Source organism: Podarcis bocagei, assembly GCF_964188305.1.
Source record: "Podarcis bocagei genome assembly, chromosome: 11".
NCBI classification, from domain to species: Eukaryota; Metazoa; Chordata; class Lepidosauria; order Squamata; family Lacertidae; genus Podarcis; species Podarcis bocagei.
Window position 1 is genome coordinate 63,413,265 of NC_138136.1, and position 21,635 is coordinate 63,434,899.

Below are 21,635 nucleotides of genomic sequence, written 5' to 3' on the forward strand. Positions count from 1 at the left end.
GGTTATTGGAATTGATTTCAGTTTAGATGGTGAGCCAGGCCTGCGGGCAGGGAGCATGCTGGGTAACTCGCGTGTGGCTCACTGGCCGAAGCCGCTTACGGTCCTGCTTTCAGGACCCTGGGCAAGTTTGGGGAGCCTCCTCCATTTTCTCTTGGGTGATGATGAACCCTTGGTGAGGGCTTGCAGCTCAGTGGCAGAGCAGAAACTCTACCATAGGAAGGAAGGAAGGAGCCCAGTTCAGTCCCTGACTCCCCACTTGGCAAAGGGCAAAGACCACTTTTGACTTGGCTGCCAACCTGAGAAGTCCATCCTGGCACCAGCCCCTCATTCGGGAACTTGAAGCCCAATAAGAGCACAAGAAGGGAGCCCAATTTGCCCACCACCCTTTTGTCGCAGTGGCTTGTTCATATAGTTTCTGTTCAAGACATGTTTGCCGTAAGGTAAAGGTAAAGGTACCCCTGCCCGTACGGGCCAGTCTTGACAGACTCTAGGGTTGTGCGCTCATCTCACTCTAAAGGCCGGGAGCCAGCGCTGTCCACAGACACTTCCGGGTCACGTGGCCAGCATGACGAAGCTGCTCTGGTGAGCCAGAGCCGCACACGGAAACGCTGTTTACCTTCCCGCTAGTAAGCGGTCCCTATTTATCTACTCGCACCCGGGGATGCTTTCGAACTGCTAGGTTGGCAGGCGCTGGGACCGAGCAGCGGGAGCGCACCCCGCCGCGGGGATTCGAACCGCCGACCATTCGATCGGCAAGTCCTAGGCGCTGAGGTTTTACCCACAGCGCCACCTGCGTCCCTATGTTTGCCGTACCCTTTGTCTAAAGGCCGGTTTGTGGTGCAGGATCATGAACAACCGAGTGCCCATGCAAAATATAATGCCCATCCAATGCAAGAAGCTAAAGCAGGCCTATAAATGTGGTTCATTATAATAAGCAATGCATAATAAGGTAAAATCAAGGGACACGGGTGGCGCTGTGGGTTAAATCACAGAGCCTAGGACTTGCTGATCAGAAGGTCAGCGGTTCAAATCCCCGCGACAGGGTGAGCTCCTGTCGCTCGGTCCCTGCTCCTGCCAACCTAGCAAGTAGATAAATAGGTACCACTCCGGAGGGAAGGTAAACGGTGTTTCCGTGCGCTGCTCTGGTTCGCCAGAAGTGGCTTAGTTATACTGGCCACATGACCTGGAAGCTGTACGCCAGCTCCGTCAGCCAATAAAGCGAGATGAGCGTCGCAACCCCAGAGTCGGCCATGACTGGACCTAATTGTCAGGGGTCCCTTTACCTTTAATAAGGTTAAAAGGTAAAGGACCGAGGGAGCCGGCGTTTTTCCGCCAACAGCTTTCCAGGTTGTGTGGCCAGCAGAACTAAACCACTTCTGGCAAAACGGAACACCGTGACGGAAACCAGAACACACGGAAACGCTGTTTACCTTCCCGCCACAGTGGTACCTATTTATCTACTTGCACCGGTGTGCTTTCGAACTGCGAGGTTGGCAGGAGCTGGTGAAATTCTGTAACTCTTTATACCACAGATGTTCTGGGCTTTTGTTGCTGATCCAGCTTTTGCTGCGCTGTAGTGCAGGAACACCCCTCCAGATGGCAATGATGCGCACAGGGCAAGCAACACAGAACGACTAATAAAGACAGCTGATGCGCAGACTAAGGTACCCCTGCCCGTACCGTTTCCGACTCTAGGGTTGCACGCCCATCTCACGTTACAGGCCGGGGGCCAGCGCTGTCCGGAGACACTTCCGGGTCACATGGCCAGCGTGACGAAGCTTCTCTGGCGAGCCAGCGCCAGCACAGCGCACAGAAACGCGCAGACAGTCCAGTATAAATTCACCGCAGGTGCATGATCACTACATCAGTGACATGTTGCAGGAAAACACCCATTAAAACCACCAGTCTGGAGAGTCCCTGTAATTTGGGCTTCTAGCTAAACGGTGCAGTCCAGCGACTGGCTCAAAATCCAGGGGTTTGGGGACCGGTCAGGTTGGAGTGCAAAGACCCTCCTGTCCAGAAGCTCCTTTCTCCGTCCGTGGTGCCCCCTTTTCCTCTGGGACGCTGGCTGCGTCTTGCCGCCGGTGCCCCTTAATAGAAACCGCTCTGTCAAGAACGGAAGCGATTATCGTAAAACATTTCCAGAGGGAGACGGAACGAGATTAACAAGCTTTCTGACAAGCTGACAATTTTATAAGCTGATAATGCAGCATGTAGCTTGGGCCGCAGAGGGCAGGTGAGTAATTAGCAAAGTAGACCAGGAGGAGGAGGAGGAGGAGGAGGAGACAAAAGAAGCAGCCTTCATGCCAGAGCAAGAGAGCAAGTGCCTCTTTGTGGAGGAAAACTGGTGAAGAAGGCCCTGGGACATTTGTTTGGGCACTCACCCCCCATCTCTGCTTGGTCTAGGTCTAGCTCTGCATTCAAATCCTGCCACAAAACACTGTCCTGTCAAGATAGCGGGCAGCCACCTAATCTAATCAAAGCACACCCGCACTGGAATGTGGGCACTCTTGCAGAAGTCATTTTCTGGGAATGGGGGACATTTTCCCATCTCCGCCGTATTAAGCAGTTGGTCCCTTACCCTTTCTCGCCCTGATCTGGCCACAGTGATCCATGCTACAGTCACCTCTAGGCTTGATTATTGTAATTTGCTCCATGCGGGGCTGCCCTTGAAGCTGACCCAGAAACTCCAGCGGGTGCAGAATGCTGCGGTGAGACTCCTTACGGGGTCCTTGCCGCGGGATCACATTCATCCAGTGCTTTGCCAACTGCACTGGCTCCAGGTGGAATCATAGAATCATAGAGTTGGAAGAGACCACAAGGGCCATCGAGGTTTAAGGATCAGGTTTAAGGTGCTGGTCTTGACCTTTAAAGTCCTATGCGGCCCAGGACTCTCGTACCTACGGGACCGCCTCTCCTGGTATGCCCCACGGAGGACCTTAAGGTCCACAAATGGCAACATTTTGGAGGTCCCATGTCACAAGGTGGTTAAATTGGTCTCAAATAGGGCCAGGGCCTTTTCAGTTCTGGCCCCTACGTGGTGGAACGCTCTGTCACAAGAGGCCAGGGCCCTGCGGGACTTGACATCTTTCCGCAGGGCCTGCAAGACAGAGCTGTTCCACCTGGCCTCTGGTTTGGACTCAGTCTGACCCTTATGTTTCCCTCCCCTTATGGTTTTGATCTATGGGCTACTTTTAAAATGAGGCTGCATTTTAAATTGCATTTTAACCTGTATCTTAAATTGGTTCCCCCCCCTATTATGTTTTTACTGTAATTTTACTGGTGTTAGCCTCCCTGAGCCCGGCTCTGGCTGGGGAGGGCAGGGTATAAATAAACTTTATTATTATTATTATTATTATTATTATTATTATTATTATTACTTGAAGATGCTTTCCGTGGCTCAGTGGCAGAGCATGTGCCTTGTGGGTGAGAGGTCCTGAGTTCAAGTCCTGTCATCACTGTGGGCGATAATGGGGCTAGATCAGTGGTTTTTTGGGCCACCTTCCCCTTGATTCCTTAAATTCATACCCTACCGTATCAAAAGCATTAATGAATGGATGAGCACAAGGACACCACACTGCTAAATAAAGCATGCAAAACGATTTTTAAAAAGGAGCAAAGTTAGGCATATCAACGGAAATTGTCGGGGAACAGAATCCAGCTTTTCTTGCCACAGAATGCGTGGGGACAGATTTTTTTTCTTTAAGAATCCTAGAATTGTGGCGTTGGGGGGTCACCAAAGGTCATCTAGCTCAACCCCCTTGCAATGCAGGAATCACAGCTAAAGAATTGCTGCTGTCCCTGTTGCAGACAGCCGTAAAAGCTGTCTAGATCCATAAGAATTTTTTTTACATGTTTTCCTGAATGCAGGTAAAGAATGGAACCACATGCAGGTAAATTTGTTTTTTTAAAAATAATATTTTATTAGGTTTTATCAATAGAAAAGTTTAGAAAAATACAAAAAACGAAAAGATACAAAATTACAAAAAACAAAACTACAGACATTAGGCACAAAAAAAGAAAAGAAAAAAGCACATATAAAAAGACAAAAATTCCCTCTTTCTTAATTTCTCCTCTTTGATTAACTTATTTTCCTGACTCCCTCGCGTCTCCCATTTTTGTATCCCTTTTAAAAATTAGTTCAGCAAATTCATGTCCTGTTAGTCTATCTATTTATTAATCCAATCTTGCATTTTACCTTGTTGCTAAAACCCCTGCAATTCATTTCAATGTCCTCAACATTCAAAAATTTTACAATATTTCTGCAAATACATTTTAAATTTCCTCCAGTCTTCTTCCACCAACTCTTCTCCCTGATCTCGGATTCTGCCAGTCATTTCCGCCATCTCCATATACACATGCAGGTAAATTTGGGGGGGTGAGATGAGCTGTCTGTTTTAATGCAGTTCACACAAGACTCTCTATTATATCCATCACAACTGGCTGCACGGAAATGGTTACTCCGCTCTGGGATGGATCCGCGAAGCCCAGAGTCAAGTAATGGACGTCGAAGCAGGAATAGGGCTCCACTCCAGGTTTTTGCTATTTCAGCCTCATCAATCTGTGTTTTATCTTCAGTTTTCCTTTGGAAGCGCCCTCATTCCTGACCAGCTGACCTCTTTGCTAGGCAGTTTATCTCAAAGGTTAATCTGCGTTTTTCTAAATCCTGCATTTCTAACCCGAACTCTGATGTTTTAAAATTTGTATAGCCTTTTCCCTCTGGTTTTGTCTCCCTCTGCTGGAGAGAATCAATCCTTCGTCACAAAAGATTTCTTTGCCACAGAACCAAGTGGGCTCAATAAAACAGGACCGCCTTTTCTAAGTTCTTAATTTATAGCGTGACCTTTATCTGGGGGTTTTACATAAACTTGGGCATGTACTGCGGTAGCCAAAAATATTTAATAAGAAATGTTACGTTCTTCAGCCTGCATTGATCGTGGAAAAGGAAGACATTTTTGCATGAGCTGAAACCTTGCCTCCTTCCGTCATTCATAGATATAATCCTGCACAATTTATTCTGATTAGCCGAATGGGAAAAGGGTTGTGTTGAGCACTGAAGACCCAGCCCAAACCACTGATATCTTCATAAAACCATAGAATTGTAGAGTCAGAAGGGACCCTGATTGTGATCTAGTCTGACACCTTTAATGCCAAACTCACAGCTGAGCCATCCGGCCTCTGTTTAAAAAATCTCCAATGAAGGAGAGTAAAACCCCTTTCGAGGGAGTCGGTCCCACTCAGGGCCGGATTTAGGTTTGATGAGGCCCTCAGCTGCTGAAGGTAATGGGGCCCTTAATTGTAAGTGATTACTCAAAACCTGCAAATGAGTCCATTTCTTTGCATTGTTTCTTGTTATGTACCGAGTTGAATAGGCTCAAAAAAGCAGCAGTCTGATTGGTCCTAGAACAATAGGATTCAGAATGCAGCAGTCTGATTGGTCCTAGAACAATGCAGCAGTATGATTGGTCCGCAGGAGCCACCCAATCCAGCTCCAGGTGGAAGTAAATCCGCAACCTGATTGGCCTAAAGGAGAATCCCGGAACTAGCCAATCACGTGGGTCCCATTGTGTAAATAAGGTATACAGTGGTGCCTCACAAGACGAAAATAATCCGTTCTGTGATTCTCTTCGTCTAGCGGTTTTTTCGTCTTGCGAAGCAAGCCCATTGAAGGATTAGCGGATTAGCGCTATTAGTGGCTTTTAGCGACTTTTAGCGGCTTATCTGCTGATCGGATCAGCTGATAAGTGGCTTAGCGGCTTAGAAAAAGGGGGGGGGAGGAAAAAAACCCAGCAGGAACTCGCAAGACATTGTCGTCTTGCGAAGCAAGCCCATAGGAAATTCGTTTTGCGAAGCACCTCCAAAACGGAAAACTCTTTCGTCTAGCGAGTTTTCCATCTTGCGAGGCATTCGTCTTGCGGGGCACCACTGTATAAGGCAGACATTCTGGGGGAACTTTCATTCCTCACTACTATGAGCTGAATAAAGAGCATGAAATCCACACTTGACTCCGAGTATATTTCATTTCTGTAGGTAAGCCGTAAATGGTTCCCAATCTTCCTTGAATGATTTTTTTTGTCCTTAAGTCAAAGATTTTCAGTTAGTTTTGCCATTTCGGTGTATTCCATAAGCATTTCTTGCCTTTCTTCCTCAGTTGGTGTTTTATTGCTTTTCCATCTTTGTGCCAAAAGCATCCTTGCCGTGGATGCATAGCTGTTAACGTTTCCCTTTTTTAAAGGGAAATTCCCTTATTGCGAATAGGATTCCTCGCAAGAAAAGGGAAATGTTGACAGCTATGCATGGATGTAGCATACATTAAAAGTTTTTGTTTTCCCTTTGGCAGATCTTGAGACCTAAAATTCCTAACCAAAAAGCTTCTGTGCTTTTAACAAAGGCTATCTTAAACATATTTTTTCCCATTTCATTATATATCATTTCCCAGTAATTTTATTTTATTTTATTTATTGAATATTTTTATTAGACATTTCAGCATAACAATTTATCAAAAACATATCATCCACATTCCCCCCCCCCCGATTTTCCCTCTCCCCTCCCCAAGAAAAACCTAGGACTTCCTTCAGCTCCTCTCTCTGGTTTTGCAGCACATGTTATTCTCTGCATATTATAAAATGGTAATGTTCCTTAAATTATCTGTCAATATGTTACCAATAATAAATTTGTGTTTGTTTATTCAAAGCCGGCCAGGGAGTCCAACTCATTTTGTTGTTTCTTTAAATACTTTATAAAAGGTTCCCATTCTTCTTCGAAGTCACAGTTGTCCTTTTTGCGAATTTTGTGCGTCAATTTCGCCAGTTCCACATAGTCCATCAACTTCCCTTGCCGCAGTTCTTTTGTTGGGATTTGTTCGATTTCCCAGTACAGTGGTACCTCGGGGTGCGAACGGGGCTCCGGAACAGAGCCCCGTTCGCATCCTGAAGCAAATGCAACCCACATTTGTGCGTGCGCAGGTTGTGTTTGGCCGCTTCCGCGCATGCGCTGACGTCATTTTGACCGTCTGCGCATGGGCACGCTCCGTTACTTCTGGGTTGCTGTGGAACACAACCCGAAAATACTTAACTTGAAGCACATTTATTCCGAGCTTTGACTGTGATTTTAAACTACTGTATTTTTTGCTCCGTACGACGCACCCAACCATAAGACGCACCTAGTTTTAGAGGAGGAGAACAAGAAAAAAATATTCTCTCCCTCTCTGCGCAGCGCCTCTCCAGCGAAGCGAAGTCAGAACAGCTAGAGGGATCGCTGCACAGAACAGCTAGAGGGATCGTGTGCACTGATCCTTCTTGCTATTCTGGCTTCAGCGATAGCTGCGCAGCCTGCATTCGCTCCATAAGACACACACACATTCCCCCTTACTTTTTAGGAGGGGAAAAGTGTGTCTTATAGAACGAAAAATACGGTATTTTACAATTCCACCATAAGCACCTGTTGTATATCTGCCAACCTTGAATTTCCTCTCTCCCCAGGGACTCCCGTGAACCGGATCCCCATCATGGCCAAGCAGGTCTTGGACCTCTACACCCTCTACCGGCTGGTGACCGAGAAAGGGGGCCTGGTGGAAGTCATCAACAAGAAGATCTGGCGCGAGATCACCAAAGGCCTCAACCTGCCCACCTCCATCACCAGCGCTGCTTTCACCCTCCGTACGCAGTGAGTGGCTTGTTCTCCCGCGAAGAGGCGAGGGGGCTCTGGAGGTGCAAATGACTCTGAAAAGCTGGTATCGCTAAATCAAAATCCATCCGTTTGCTTGAATTAATTAAACGGAACAGCTTTAATTGGATGTTGAAGAAACCTCTGCTTTGCACTCTATGGTGTTATTTAGCGGGTCATGCAAACCGCTGTTCTGAACAATTCTGAATAGGGTAATAATAATAATAATAATAATAATAATAATAATAATAATAATAATTTTTTATTATTTATACCCCGGCCTTCCCGGTTCAGAAAACCGGGCTCAGGGCGGCTAACAACAAATTTAAAACACTTAATTGATGCTACAAAAAAACCAGCATAAAATACGGTATAAAACGTGAATAACAATAAAATCAAAAATCAGTTTAGGGGGGAAATCCATCCAATAAACATTAGATGGTCACCAGGGCTAGCTGGCTAAATGAGTCCTATTTGGGCCAGCGAGGAGACATGGGGAGAATTAGCTGTGGGATCCCAGAGCGGGTGATCTTCATAAAAAGTGGAGAGGGAGGGAATGAAGGGGAATAAAAGATCAGGCTGAATTCAAATTTAAGGCCAGGCGGAATAGCTCTGTCTTACAGGCCCAACAGAAGGAGGTTAAATCCTGCAGGGCCCTGGTCTCCTGGGACAGAGCATTCCACCAGGTTGGAGGATAGTCTGACTTCCTTAGTGGGTAGTGGGTGAGTTTCTGAAACCGAGGGGAGGGGGTTGCCCGGAGAAAGTTTGGGAACCGCTACCCTGGCACTCTAACCACTACCCCACGCTTCCTCTCTCCCTTTCTGCCTCCCTCCGCATGCCAGGTACATGAAATACCTCTATCCCTATGAGTGCGAGAAGCGGGCGCTCAGCTCCCCCGGCGAACTGCAGGCCGCCATTGACAGCAACCGGAGGGAAGGGAGACGGCAAGCCTTTGGGACCACGCTCTTCAACTACTCTCCGGTGGGGACGCCGGGGGTCCTGGCCTCGCCCAAGATACCGCTGCCCTCCCTCACCATCTCTGCGCACAACTGCAGCCAGATCAACCAAGTGCACGCCATCAAGAAAGGTGAGGCAGTTGGGCATAACTCAGACTGAAATTCCCAGGTGTCAAAAAAGGTGATTTGCCGTATTTTAATAATAATAATAATTTATTATTTATACCCTGCCCATCTGGCTGGGTTTCCCCAGCCACTCTGGGCGGCTTCCAACAGAACACTAAAATACAATAACCTATTAAACATTAAAATCTTCCCTAAACAGGGCTGCCTTCAGATGTCTTCTAAAAGTCTGGGAGTTATTGTTCTCTTTGACATCTGGTGGGAGGGCGTTCCACAGGGCGGGGGCCACTACTGAGAAGGCCCTCTGCCTGGTTCCCTGTAACTTGGCCTCTCGCAGCGAGGGAACCGCCAGAAGGCTCTCGGCACTGGACCTCAGTGTTTGGGCTGAACGATGGGGGTGGAGACGCTCCTTCAGGTCTACTGGACCAAGGCCGTTTAGGGCTTTCAAGGTCAACATCAACACTTTGAATTGTGCTCGGAAACGTACTGGGAGCCTGTGTAGGTCTTTCAAGACCGGTGTTATATGGTCTCAGTGGCCGCTCCCAGTCACCAGTCTAGCTGCCGCATTCTGGATTAGTTGTAGTTTCTGGGTCACCATCAAAGGTAGCCTCACGTAGAGCGCATGGCAGTAGTCCAAGCGGGAGATAACCAGAGCATGCACCACTCTGGCCAGTCAGTCTGTGGGCAGGGAGGGTCTCAGCCTGCGTACCAGATGGAGCTGGTAGACAGCTGCCCGGGACACAGAATTGACCTGCGCCTCCATGGACAGCTGTGAGTTCAGAATGGCTCCCAGGCTGCGCACCTGGTCCTTCAGGGCCACAGTTGCCCCATTCAGGACCAGGGAGTCCCCCATACCTGCCCGCCTCCTGTCCCCCAGAAACAGTACTTCTGTCTTGTCAGGATTCAACCTCAATCTGTTAGCCACCATCCATCCTCCAACCGCCTCCAGACACTCACACAGGACCTTCACCAGCTTCAGAGAGGTATAGCTGGGTATCATCTGCATATTGATGGACACCCAGCCCAAACCCCCGATGATCTCTCCCAGCGGCTGCATGTAGATGTTGAAAAGCATGGGGGAGAGGACAGAACCCTGAGGCACCCCACAAGTGAGAGCCCAGGGGTCTGAACACTCATCCCCCAACACCACTTTCTGAACACAGCCCAGGAGGAAGGAGCGGAAGCACTCTGGTACCCCATAATTAAATACAATATACTCCCAAAGAGACTACCTTAAACTGCGTTTAAAACCAAAATCGCATTTGGATAGAAACTGTTTCTCAGACGGCTAGTCCTAGTCTTTATAACCCTGGACCTTCTTCCAGAAGGCAGAAGCTGAAAGAGATCATTTCCGGGGTGCGCACTATTCTGCGCTATCTCTGCAGCTTTCTTATGACACCTGGAAGCATAGATTTGATCCAAGGTGGGAAGAGCGCACCCAATTATTCTCTCCGCAGTCTTTACAACCCTGGACAGCATTGTTTTTACCCTGACCGTGCAGCTCCCAAACCACACACACAGACCAGAAGTTAATGCACTCTCCAAAGTACAATGGTAAAATGCCATCAACAGGTCCTTGGAGAGATTGTTTTTCCGGAGGATTCTCAGAAAATATAACCTCTGCTGTGCTCAGGTCTTTGCTGTTTTCTCCCCAGGTTAGGTCATCCTTGTATTGCAGGGGGTTGGACTGGATGCCCTTTGGGGGTCCCTCGCAATTCTTACGCTCTGCAATTCCTCCCCCTCTCTTTTCTCCCCTCCAGAGGAGAGCATCCTTTCCTCCGCGGTCCCCGGCCGCCTGGCCATCCCCGTCAGCTTAGCCGGACACCACTTGGTGGCTGCGCAAGCGGCCGCGTCTCAGGCGGCCGCCCTGGAGCAGCTGCGGGAGAAGCTGGAGGGGGGTGAGCCCCCCGAGAAGAAGATGGCCCTGGTGGCCGAGGAGCAGCAGCGCCTGGTGCAGCAGGCACTCCAGCAGAACCTCCTGGCCATGGCGTCGCAGTTCCCGGTCAACATCAAGATCAACAACCGCGGAGGTGAGAGCCGTCCGGGTCGCAAAGGGTGTCCGCAAACCCCTGGTCTTCCCAGGGAACTCTGGGAAGTGTAGTTTTGTGCCAGGAGGATGACATGTCTCGGGAACCTCTCCCCAAACTACAGTTCCCAGGATTCTCTGGGGCAGCGCAGCCAGAGAGGGCAGTGTCCGGAGCATAGCTGTCAACTTTCAGATTTGGAAATAAGGGATCAGCAGCCTCACCTGTCCCAGGGAAAGTCTACGGGATATCTAACAATCCGGGATAGCAGCAGGAAGCAGCGGGAAACGGCGTTGGAATAAGGGAATTTCCCGCAAAAAAAGGGAAGTTTGACAGCTAAGGTCCAGAGGTGACTGGGATCTGTAGCTGTGATCATCCATTGGATTACTGCTCTCCAGCAGCACGTTCCAGGGATGGTTGCAAGAATTGGAAAAGCAGATTGCTGTCACCAGAGCAAGCCCTGAATAATAATAATAATAATAATAATAATAATAATAATAATAATAATAATAATAAATTATTTATACCCCGCCCTCCCCAGTCAAGACCGGGCTCAGGGCGGCTGACACCAGGTATAAAACAATTGATTGAAATACAACTTAAATACAGGATTAAGATACAGCATTAAAATGCAGCCTTGTTTCAGTAGGAACTCAAATCAAAAACATTTTGGGGATGAAAACATCAAATCTTCACCAAGGCCAACTATGCAGACCGGTCCTACGTGGGCCAGAAAAAAGCCAGGGAAGTCCCCAAATAGGAGTTCCATCACAGAAGGAGAAAGGAAAGAGGGGAAGGGGATCAAGTTGATTCCAAGCCAAAGGCCAGGCGGAACAACTCTGTCTTACAGGCCCTGTGGAAAGAAATCAGATCCTGCAGGGCCCTGGTCTCATGAGACAGAGCGTTCCACCAAGTTGGGGCCAGTACTGAAAAGGCCCTGCCTCTGGTTGAGGCTTAGGGCCTGGGACCTCTCGGGTGTTGCTATTTATGGACCTTAAGGTCCTCCACTGCGCATACCGGGAGAGGGGATCCCGTAGGTACGAGGGTCCTAGGCCTGTACACTTTCCCACACCTCTTGGGGGTCAAGGGGCAAGGCAGAGGGGTTGCGTCTTCAGCATTTGTGGAAAACTGTACAGAAACACACGCCTCTGGTGTTCCACAGTTCCACAGCTTAGGGGCTGTCACAGAAAAGGCCCCTCCACAAGCAAAAAAATAAGATTAAAAATACTTCGGCAGAACTATCAAGAAAGGCTTCTTCTTTCTGATCTTGCAGTATCATAGAGTTGTAGAGTTTGAAGGGACCCCGGGACATCTAGTTCTTGAGCTGAGATTCCTGCTTGAAGCGGGTTGGACTAGATGACCTTTGGGGGTTCCTCGCAACTCTGCAATTCTAGGATTCTTGGACTTTGGAGAAGCACTTTTGCACCCCAGTGAATGTGTCTGGGTAGGAAAGGGTGTGGAGAAATTAGTAAGTTAAGAAAGCAGGTGAAAGTGTGCAGGGAGGGAACTTGCACACTTTTTTTTGCAAGTAATTTCGATAGCGGGGAAGTGAACTGTGCTTCCGGAGAGCAGGGCCATCACTGACAGTGCTGGGGAGGTTATTCTGGGGTCTGTTCATCCAAGAAACAACTCCTTTCAGCAAGGATCTGTAAAACAGAGCACACATGCTAGAATCAACTTTGCAAAAATGATTCCAAGCGTTTCTCGGGGATTCACAGCTCCCGTTGTTAAGTTACCTTTTGCATTGCACTTCAAGCCTCTTCAAAGTGCTTCATATCCATTACTGTGCAAGGTGGATCAGTATTACCCCCATATGGTAGGTGAAGCAAGATTACTTCCTTATTTACCTATATCACAAAATTTACCCACCGCTTGCTTGTGGAAACCTCCTGCCCAAAGCGGTTTACCAAAATGACAAAACTATAAAATTATTGCAGAGAAAAATGAACAACAACTATTTAAAACTTCTGAGATGAGGCAGGAACCTTTCTACATATGTGGTGGGAGTGCAAAGAGATAGTGGGATTCTGGGGAAATATCTACAACAAACTGAAAAAGATGTTTAGATTTTCATTTGAAAAAAACACCAGAACCCTTTCTCCTAAGTATCATGTCAGAGGAAATAAAAAGAACGGTCAGAGCAACATTTATGTATGCAACTACAGCGGAAAGGTTATTGATTGCCAAAAACTGGAAAATGCAGCAGCGTCCCCAACTAAAACAGGTTATCTAAAATGATGGAATGCTTCCATATTGCCGAACTAACAGGGAGGATAAGAGGAGATATGGTACAAAAAGTTAATAAGGAGTGGGCTATCTTTAAGGATGTGGGTGGCACTGTGGTCTAAACCACAGAGCCTAGGACTTGCTGATCAGAAGGTCGGCGGTTCGAATCCCAGCGACGGGGTGAGCTCCCGTTGCTCAGTCCCTGCTCCTGCCAACCTAGCAGTTCGAAAGCACGTCAAAGTGCAAGTAGATAAATAGGTACCGTTCCAGCGGGAAGGTGAACGGCATTTCTGTGTGCTGCTCTGGTTCGCCAGAAGCGGCTTAGTCATGCTGGCCACATAATAATAATAATAATAATAATAATAATAATAATAATAATAATAATAATAATTTATTATTTGTACCCCGCCCATCTGGCTGGGTTTCCCCAGCCACTCTGGGCGGCTTCCATAGAAACCAAAAAAACACTAAAATATCATACATTAAAAACTTCCCTGAACAGGGCTGCCTTAAGATGTCTTCTGAATGTCAGGTAGTTGTTTATCGTTTTGACATCTGATGGGAGGGCGTTCCACAGGGCGGGCGCCACTACCGAAAAGGCCCTCTGCCTGGTTCCCTGTAGCTTTACTTCTCACAATGAGGGAACCGCCAGAAGGCCCTCGGCGCGGGACCTCAGCGTCCGGGCAGAATGATGGGGGTGGAGCCGCTCCTTCATGACCCGGAAGCTGTACGCCGGCTCCCTCGGCCAGTAAAGCGAGATGAGCGCCACAACCCCAGAGTCAGCCACGACTGAACCTTATGGTCAGGGGTCCCTTTACCTTTATCTTTAAGGAATACATAAAAATTTATGTGGAAAAAGTAGAATTTCTGACAGATACTGTCCAGAGTGAATCCAGAAAATGACGAGAGTGAAAGCAGAGTAAAGTCAAGATAGAAGAAGAGATTAAAGAAATAATGAAATGCGTTTAAGCTAGCTGGAAAAATAAAGTAGCGTAACAAGAATGGCTGGAAGTCAGGTCACTTGGTGGGTGTCTGTGTGGGGTAGGTGTGTAGGTACAGTGGTGCCTCGCAAGACGAAATTAATTCGTTCTGCGAGTTTTTTCATCTTGCGAGTTTTTTCGTCTTGCGAAGCACGGTTTCCCATAGGGTATTAACGGTTTTAAGAAAAAGGAAACAAACTTGCAAGACGTTTTCATTTTTCATCTTGCAAAGCAAGCTCATAGGGAAATTCGTCTTGTGAAGCAACTCAAAAAACGAAAAACTCTTTCGTCTTGCACGTTTTTCGTCTTGCGAGGCATTCGTCTTGCGAGGTACCACTGTATGTTGATATGTACAGTATAGGTAGGTTTTATATAGAGTAATGTAGGTATGTTGTATGTTATGAAAATAAGGTAGTGTGTTGTGTGTGTGTACTGTGTAAATGTTTATGTATGTGTTTTATATGTTCATTAAAAAATTAAGGAAAACAACTTTGAGATGGGGGAGTGAGGCTGACTTACTGGCAGAGGTGAGATTTGAACCCAAGGCTTCTGGGTTTACAGAAGAGTCTCTGAGCCGCTTTGCCGCAGGGACTTGAGCTGTGAGCTGCCGTCCCATCTCACTTTGATGAGCAGCTGCCTATCAAACGGCGGGCTTGGGTTGTGCAAAGTGGTACTGGACTGGCTCTGGGCTCCATCCTCCCTGCCTCTCCCTTCCGAAATCCCTCTATCGGCATTTTCTTCTCCCCTTCCAGATGACAGACAGGAGGCTGCATTGAACCTGTCCAGCAATGGCATTAGCAGTATCAACATGTCAATAGAAATAAATGGAGTTGTCTACACAGGTAAATAGAAAGGGGGGGCTGCTTCACCCGTGTAATTGCAGCCGGGAAATCCAATAAGTTATAGCTGCGGCCCGGCTGACGACCTTTCCCTCCGACCCTGATGTCTTTGCTACGATAAAATCCATCATCGTGAAGTCGCGGGGCCTGCAGTGTGCAAGAGACTGTCCTTTGCCCAGGTAGGGGCAAGAATGCATGCCAGGAATGCCAGGCAACCAGGTGGCAATTTTGGACAGCTCGTACCTGAATGCTCCTCTGATTCGGATGCCCTGGCATGCCTCTGTGTTACGCTCACCTGGCGTCCTCCTGGGCTCGCCTGCTTGTCCGGCCTCTCTGGCAGAAACCTGCCTTTCTCCGTTTCGTAAATAATACGAGAAGTCAAGTTTCTAGCCCTTATGGCTTGCAGAGACAAAGCTGAGAACAAGGGCAGCGCAGGAGCCTTCTGGGCAGCGACTGGGCACCAATGTGCCCTAGATTCTTTATATAGATTCTCTTTTCTGCTGTGATCTCTTAGGTAGAAGCCTAATGTTGGCAGATTCAGGGCAGATAAAAGGGCTTTTTCGTGCAGCGTTTAAACTATGGAACTCACTGCCACAAGAGGCAATCATGGCCATCAACCCAGACGGCTTTAAAAGGCGATTAGGCAAATTTGTGGAGGAAAATGCTATCTATGGTTGCTAGCCAAGATGGGTATTCTCTGCCGTCTCCTCCTGTGGTTTCCAGCTGGTGGCATTCAGAAGCTTTGCTGTGTGGCCTGCAGTTTCCCTCCTCTACGAATTTGCCTAAATCCTCTTTTAAAGCCATCCCAATTCCAGATCTGGAGTTAGCCAAATTGACGGACATAATAAGGCATAAATCTAAAACTATGGTACAGAAACAATGGGAATGCTCAAATGAAGATTTACACAAACAGGGCTCAAATACGAAAGTTTGGTTGTGCTTAGACTAACCTTGTGAAGAATATAGAGAACACAAAGAATTGATGGATTACGAATGAACTTAAAGAAAGGAAGTGATGGAAGAACAGATGTTGAGGTGAACTAGATAACCAAGAGATGTGTGGTGAAGGCTGTGGAAGTCTTTTATAATATTTCAACTAGGATTTACATATTGAAAATGTTTGAAATATGAATTTGGTATTATTTGATTGTGGAAAGTATTTTTTCTCTTCTTTCTTTTTCTTGTTTCTTTTCATCTATCTTTCATCTCCTTTCTTTTCTAATCTACATTTTGAAAAATGTGTAGATAAATGTTTTTATGTATTGTTCAGTATTGGTCCTATTTCTTGCTTTTTTATTTTCTTGTAATATTTAATAAAATTTGATAATGATGTATAAAAAAAATTAAAATAAAGCCATCCCAATTGGTGGCCTTCGCTGCCTCATGTGGCAGTGGGTTCCATAGTCTATACACTGCATTAAGAGGTATAGAGAGGCAGGCTTTGGGCAGCCCCTGCAAGGGGCGAAGGAGGCCGGCCCTCTCAGAGCCGGAATTGGGCAGCCCCCGGCCCCCTCCTGAATTGCCAGGGGAGGGCCAAGGACCTCTGTGAAAAAAAGACAGCCATGGAACCAAGAAATCACACAAAACAAAAGACTTGCCATGAAAATCCCTGAAACGAGAAGTAATCGACTATAGAATTGAATTAAATAACAAAAATCAAAAAAATTAAGGAAAAATTAACCTAGAATTAAACAAAGACTTAACGAGATGCCGCCTACAAAACTCATTTCACTGAACTAATCAGTTTCCTCAGAAGAAAATAAAGAAATTATAAACCTTAAATGATTTTAAGTGATATCAAACAAATTCAAGAGCAGAGCTGAAACGCTTCCTTGAGTTTACAAAAACGGTATAAAAACCTCAATGACAAGTTTTAAACACAGCCCTATTTAAGAGAAGATTATAAACCTTAAATGATTTTAAATGATTTCCAGCAAACTCAAAATGTTTTAGCCCTGCTTTTGAGTTTGCTGGAAATCATTTAAGGTTTATAATTTCTTTATTTCCTTCTGAGGAAACGGATGAGTTCAGTGAAACGAGTTTTGTAGCCGGCACCTTGTTAAGTCTTTGTTGAATTCTAGGTTAATTTTCCTCACATTTTTTGATTTTTGTTATTTAATTCAGTTCTATAGTCGATGACTTCTTGTTTCAGGGATTTTCACGGCAAGTCTTTTGTTTTGTGTAAGGACCTCCTCTGTGGCAGATGGGAACCGCTGTAACCTTGGCCTCTCTTCTCCCGCCAGGTGTGCTGTTTGCCCGCAGGTCTGGCGTCGCTGGCAGCACCGGGGGTGCCCACAGCCACACCAGCCCCGTGACCTCGCAGAGCCAGCTGCTGTCCACGGCGCCACGGGGCCACACTCCGGCCAGCACTTCGCCGTGAGGGGACACGTCCGGGGAGCCTCCTGCCTCCATCCCTCAACCTGGCGACCTCGGGCGGCGGAGACAACGCCACGGTTGCCCTGTGCCAGGGCCCAGCAGAGGGCACCCAGGGTTGCGGCTGAGGGGGGCTGGGTGCTGCAGCCCCATCCTTTCCTGGGGGGTGGGATTTCCGGGCAGGATGGAACGAGACGCTTGAGCAGAGAGCTTTGGAGAGGACTTGAGGGGACTTGGAGGAGGAGGAGGAGGTTGGGGAGACCTCGAGGCCGGACTCTGGACTCTGGAGAAGACTCAGCGGCGGGTACGGGTGCTTCCTGCATCTGCTCCCCTCCCCTGTCAAACACGCACAGTTGTATACCCAGCACAAGCATGCTGTTCGCACACACAACACCTCACATCTTCGACGGGACATCGCTCAGGGCTTGGCAGCCCTCGTGGGACTGAGGCCTCGCTCTCGCCTGCCCCATGCCAGGTTGGGGGATGCCAGGGGCAGAGGTGGGTAGGGCCTCAGCGCTGGCAGGCGTCATTCCAGGCACACAGGTGCCAGAGGTCTCTGCGCCCACGTGCGGGCGAGAAAAGAGGCATCGCCAGGCACGCAAGGAGGGCATGGAGCAAAACTGGCAAGGGGAGAGTCTCAGGGGCCAGGGAGAGAGGCCCGGGAGGGTGGATTTGGCCCCCAAGGCCTGGCCCACCTCACCCCGGACATTCTCTCTCTCACACACAGTGGCCCTCCTCTCCCTTCCATTGATGGGGTCTCTTGCCCTTTGCAAACCGCAGCTGTGGGGCATCAAAAGCACTTGGAGGAGATGCGAGGTGCGCAGAACCCCAAGCCTGGCGTTGAGTTTAGAAGGGAAGAGGGTGGATGTGGGAGGGGAAGCCAAAGGGGAAAGATGGAGGCCGAGGTGGCAGGGAATCAAAGAACGGGCAGGCGAGGCGGGTGATGGAAGTGGTCCTTTTCGGGAATAAGACAGCAGCTTCCGGGGTTGGGGCTGTAGATCAGTTGCACTTGATTGTAGAAATTGCTTTTTCTCACCCCCCACCGCTGTGGTACCCAACGCCTCCCCAAATGCTGTACGCTCTGCAAGGTGCCTTGGTGATGCCCGCTGGTCACTTCCATCCCTTCCCCTCCTTGCTTTGCCAGCCCAACATGGGTGCCTCTCCTTTCCCCTCGTGCAACGCGCCCTCGTGCAAGCGCATATGGACCGACGGATAGCTGACCTTGGCGCGCTTTCCTCATCGCCACCCTTGGGGAGCCAGTTGGGGACAGGCTGGGTTTGCCTCCCCCCCTGGTTAGGCTGCCATTGGGGGTGGGGAGCAGGGGTGGGTTGGGTTGGGGGGGCAATCCTTTGGAATCACTGGAGGGGTGGGGTGTCGGGGAATCTCTTTTTGCGCCCGTGCAAGGTTTATAGAGACGTACCAAAGAAGGGACCGAGTTCATCTACCTCATGTTCTTTTGAAAAATGTGCCAAGGGGGGGGGGAGTGGGGGTGGGTTTGGGGAGAGGCAGGCCAGACAAGCTGGCGACTCGGCCTGCTTCCGCTGCCGCTGATTCTGCAGCCGACGGGAGCTTGGCTTTTGGGTTTGTTTTGAAACAATCCTGTGCTTTTGACCAAAGAAACTCTCCTCTTTCCTGCTGAGCCACTTGCTGCACAAGATTTCATCTTCCCAGACGGACGCTGCCTCCGGAAAAGGACGTTTCAGGACTCTCTGGGAAATGCGGACATGGGCAGAGGACGGGACTGCGGGTGGCGTGACTGTTCTTAAGCTCTTCTACCAAAGATGGGATGCATTGGGCACTTGGTTCTTCCGCCGCGGGAATGGAGGCGGCCGGCGAGCTCATCTCTTGTCTCTCATTTTCTGTCCTCCTTTTCCCGGCAGCTCCAGACAACCCCTTTGCTCCTTGTGTCTAGGTGCTGCTTTCCCGGCCCTTCCTGCTGCTACCGCTCCCTCCTGCTTCCCCCGCTCTCCCTTTCCCCCTTCCTTGTCTGTTTTTGGAGTCGATCCAGCGCACTGAGTCGGGAGCTGGGTCCTGGCGCTCAGGGGAATGAATGCAAGTACTGATGAGATGGAAATAAAAGCAGAAATACTTTTAAAAGATGCATCGGAGACGAGTGATGTTTCACAGCAACAACCGCGCCCTACTCCCCGGTTGCTCTGAGGGTCTCCCCCCCCTCTCCGCCTGATCCCTTTAAACGGGGGGGGGGGGGGTGATCAAGAACCGAGAGCCTGTAACCTTTGACCAGCAAAGGAGGTTCTCTACTGCCCAGCCCATGTTCTATAAATAAAAACATAAATGCTTGTAATGCCATTTATTGATAGAATATGTCCCAACATTTCATGCCTGGACACCTTGGGGCAGCTCAGAGTCAGGTAGCCGACGAACCTTAATGATGGGATGGAACAGAAGAGCACTTGGAAATAAAAAGGGGGGATATAAACAGCAGTGGAACTTCAGGATCCGGCCCGTGCTAGAAAAACGAGTCTTTCCACACATTGACTATCGCACACACTATGGAATTGGCCCCCGCAAAGACACGAGTTTGGGTGACTTTGAAAGAGAATGTGGTGTAACACAGTGTCAGACTAGGAACTGGGAGACCAGGGTTCAAATATGAGGCTCACTAGGCCAGCCACAGTCTCTAAGCCAAGCCTACCTCACGGGGTGGTTGCTGTGGAGATTAGAGGAGGAAGAGGAGAACTGCTTGTGCCATCTTGAGCTTGGAGGAAAGGTGGTCTATACATGTGATTTTAAAAAGGCTTGAGGCAAATTCATGGAGGCAGCCAAGGCTACTGGCCACAACGGATCTGCCCCCTTTCTTAGTGCCTGCTAGACTATCACAATTAAATGTATGCAAAGAAACACAATGATACTTCCACACCATTGTCTTGGGATGTCATTTTCATTTATGGGTTTCCCCATCTTGTCTTGAGCATCAGAGGTGATTTACAGCAACATCATTACCCCTTTCCACAGCAAGTAAACAGAAAGAATGCTATTTCTCTGTATTTCGGAGGTGGCGTATGATCACCCTGAGACTTTGGCCGCAATTCAATTCCAGGGTGGGGGGCAATCCAGAGAAAGGGCCCTCTCCTTTTTATATCGTGCGTTCCTGATTATTTGTGCTCGCGATGGTATCAGGGCTGTTCTACACGATCCCCCGTTCCATTCTGTTTGCCCCTGCAAAATTTCAGAGTGGGGAAAAAACTTGCTGCCAAGTGCAAAAGCATTTCTCTGGACAGCAATAATGCAACAAACTGGGGGAGAACCACAATGAAAACAGACTGGTGTGTGGATGGCTCTGTGTAAACCCACCACAAATACACAATGGTTGCATGGATGACATCTCGCTTGGACTACTGCCATGCATTCCATGTGGGGCTACCTTTGAAGGTGACCCGGAAACTACAACTAATCCAGAATGCGGCAGCTAGACTGGTGACTGGGAGCGGCTGCCGAGACCACATAACACCAGTCTTGAAAGACCCACATTAGCTCCCAGTACGTATCTGAGCACAATTCAAAGTGTTGGTGCTGACCTTTAAAGCCCTAAACGGCCTCTGTCCTGTATACCTGAAGGAGCATCTCCCCGCCCCATTCTGCCCAGACACTGAGGTCCAGCTCCGAGGGCCTTCTGGCAGTTCCCTCATTGCGAGAAGCAAAGCTACAGGGAACCAGGCAGAGGGCCTTCTCGGTGGTGGCTCCCACCCTGTGGAACGCCCTCCCACCAGATGTCAAAGAGAAAAACAACTACCAAACTTTTTGAAGACATCGGAAGACAGCCCTGTTTAGGGAAGCTTTTAATGTTTAATAGCTTATTGTATTTTAATATTCTGTTGGAAGCCGCCCAGAGTGGCTGGGGAAACCCAGCCAGATGGGCAGGGTATAATAAAAAATTATCATCATCATCATCTTGCACAATACACTTGCAATAAAATGCTGGTATCTTCTGTTTGTCTTTCTGCGTTTCCCCACGGATTTAAGGTTTGTTCATATTGGCAACTTGGAATCATAGAATTGTAGATTTGGAAGGGACCCTGAGGAGCACTTAGTCCAACCCCCTGGAAAGGCGAGAATACACAGCTGTCCCTTATGGTGATCAAACCTGCAACCTTGGCGTTTTATCAACTGAACTATTGCTGGAAGGTTCCTATGATCCACATCAGGGTCAAACTAGACATTCTGAGAACTCATACAAGATTTGGCACTCTTGGTGTGACACTGCTCTAGAATCACAAGATGGGTGATCACACCACTTACTATATACTGACTTTGTACGTTCTGCATCTTGGGAAGAAAGGGAAAGCTGCCTTATGGGGGGGGGCAGCCCAGTGTTTCACCAAGCTCAGTATTGTCGACACTGACTGACAGCGACTCTCCAGGGCATGGGTAGGCAACCTAAGGCCTGGGGGCCGGATGTGGCCCAATCGCTTTCTAAATCTGTCCCAT

General features: G+C 48.4%; 1 protein-coding gene across 1 annotated transcript in view; it reads left to right on the plus strand.

Annotated features, from left to right (window-relative positions):
* Positions 1–18,490, plus strand: part of ARID3C (AT-rich interaction domain 3C) — a 124,243-nt gene extending 105,753 nt beyond the window's left edge. Inside the window, exons 4-8 of the mRNA XM_081212951.1 lie at positions 7,482–7,665; positions 8,508–8,752; positions 10,505–10,774; positions 14,727–14,816; positions 17,057–18,490. Of these exons, the coding sequence (XP_081069077.1) occupies positions 7,482–7,665; positions 8,508–8,752; positions 10,505–10,774; positions 14,727–14,816; positions 17,057–17,193 (926 nt within the window). The 3' untranslated portion in view covers positions 17,194–18,490. The remainder of the gene's footprint in view (positions 1–7,481; positions 7,666–8,507; positions 8,753–10,504; positions 10,775–14,726; positions 14,817–17,056) is intronic.
* Positions 18,491–21,635: the final 3,145 nt, after the last annotated feature.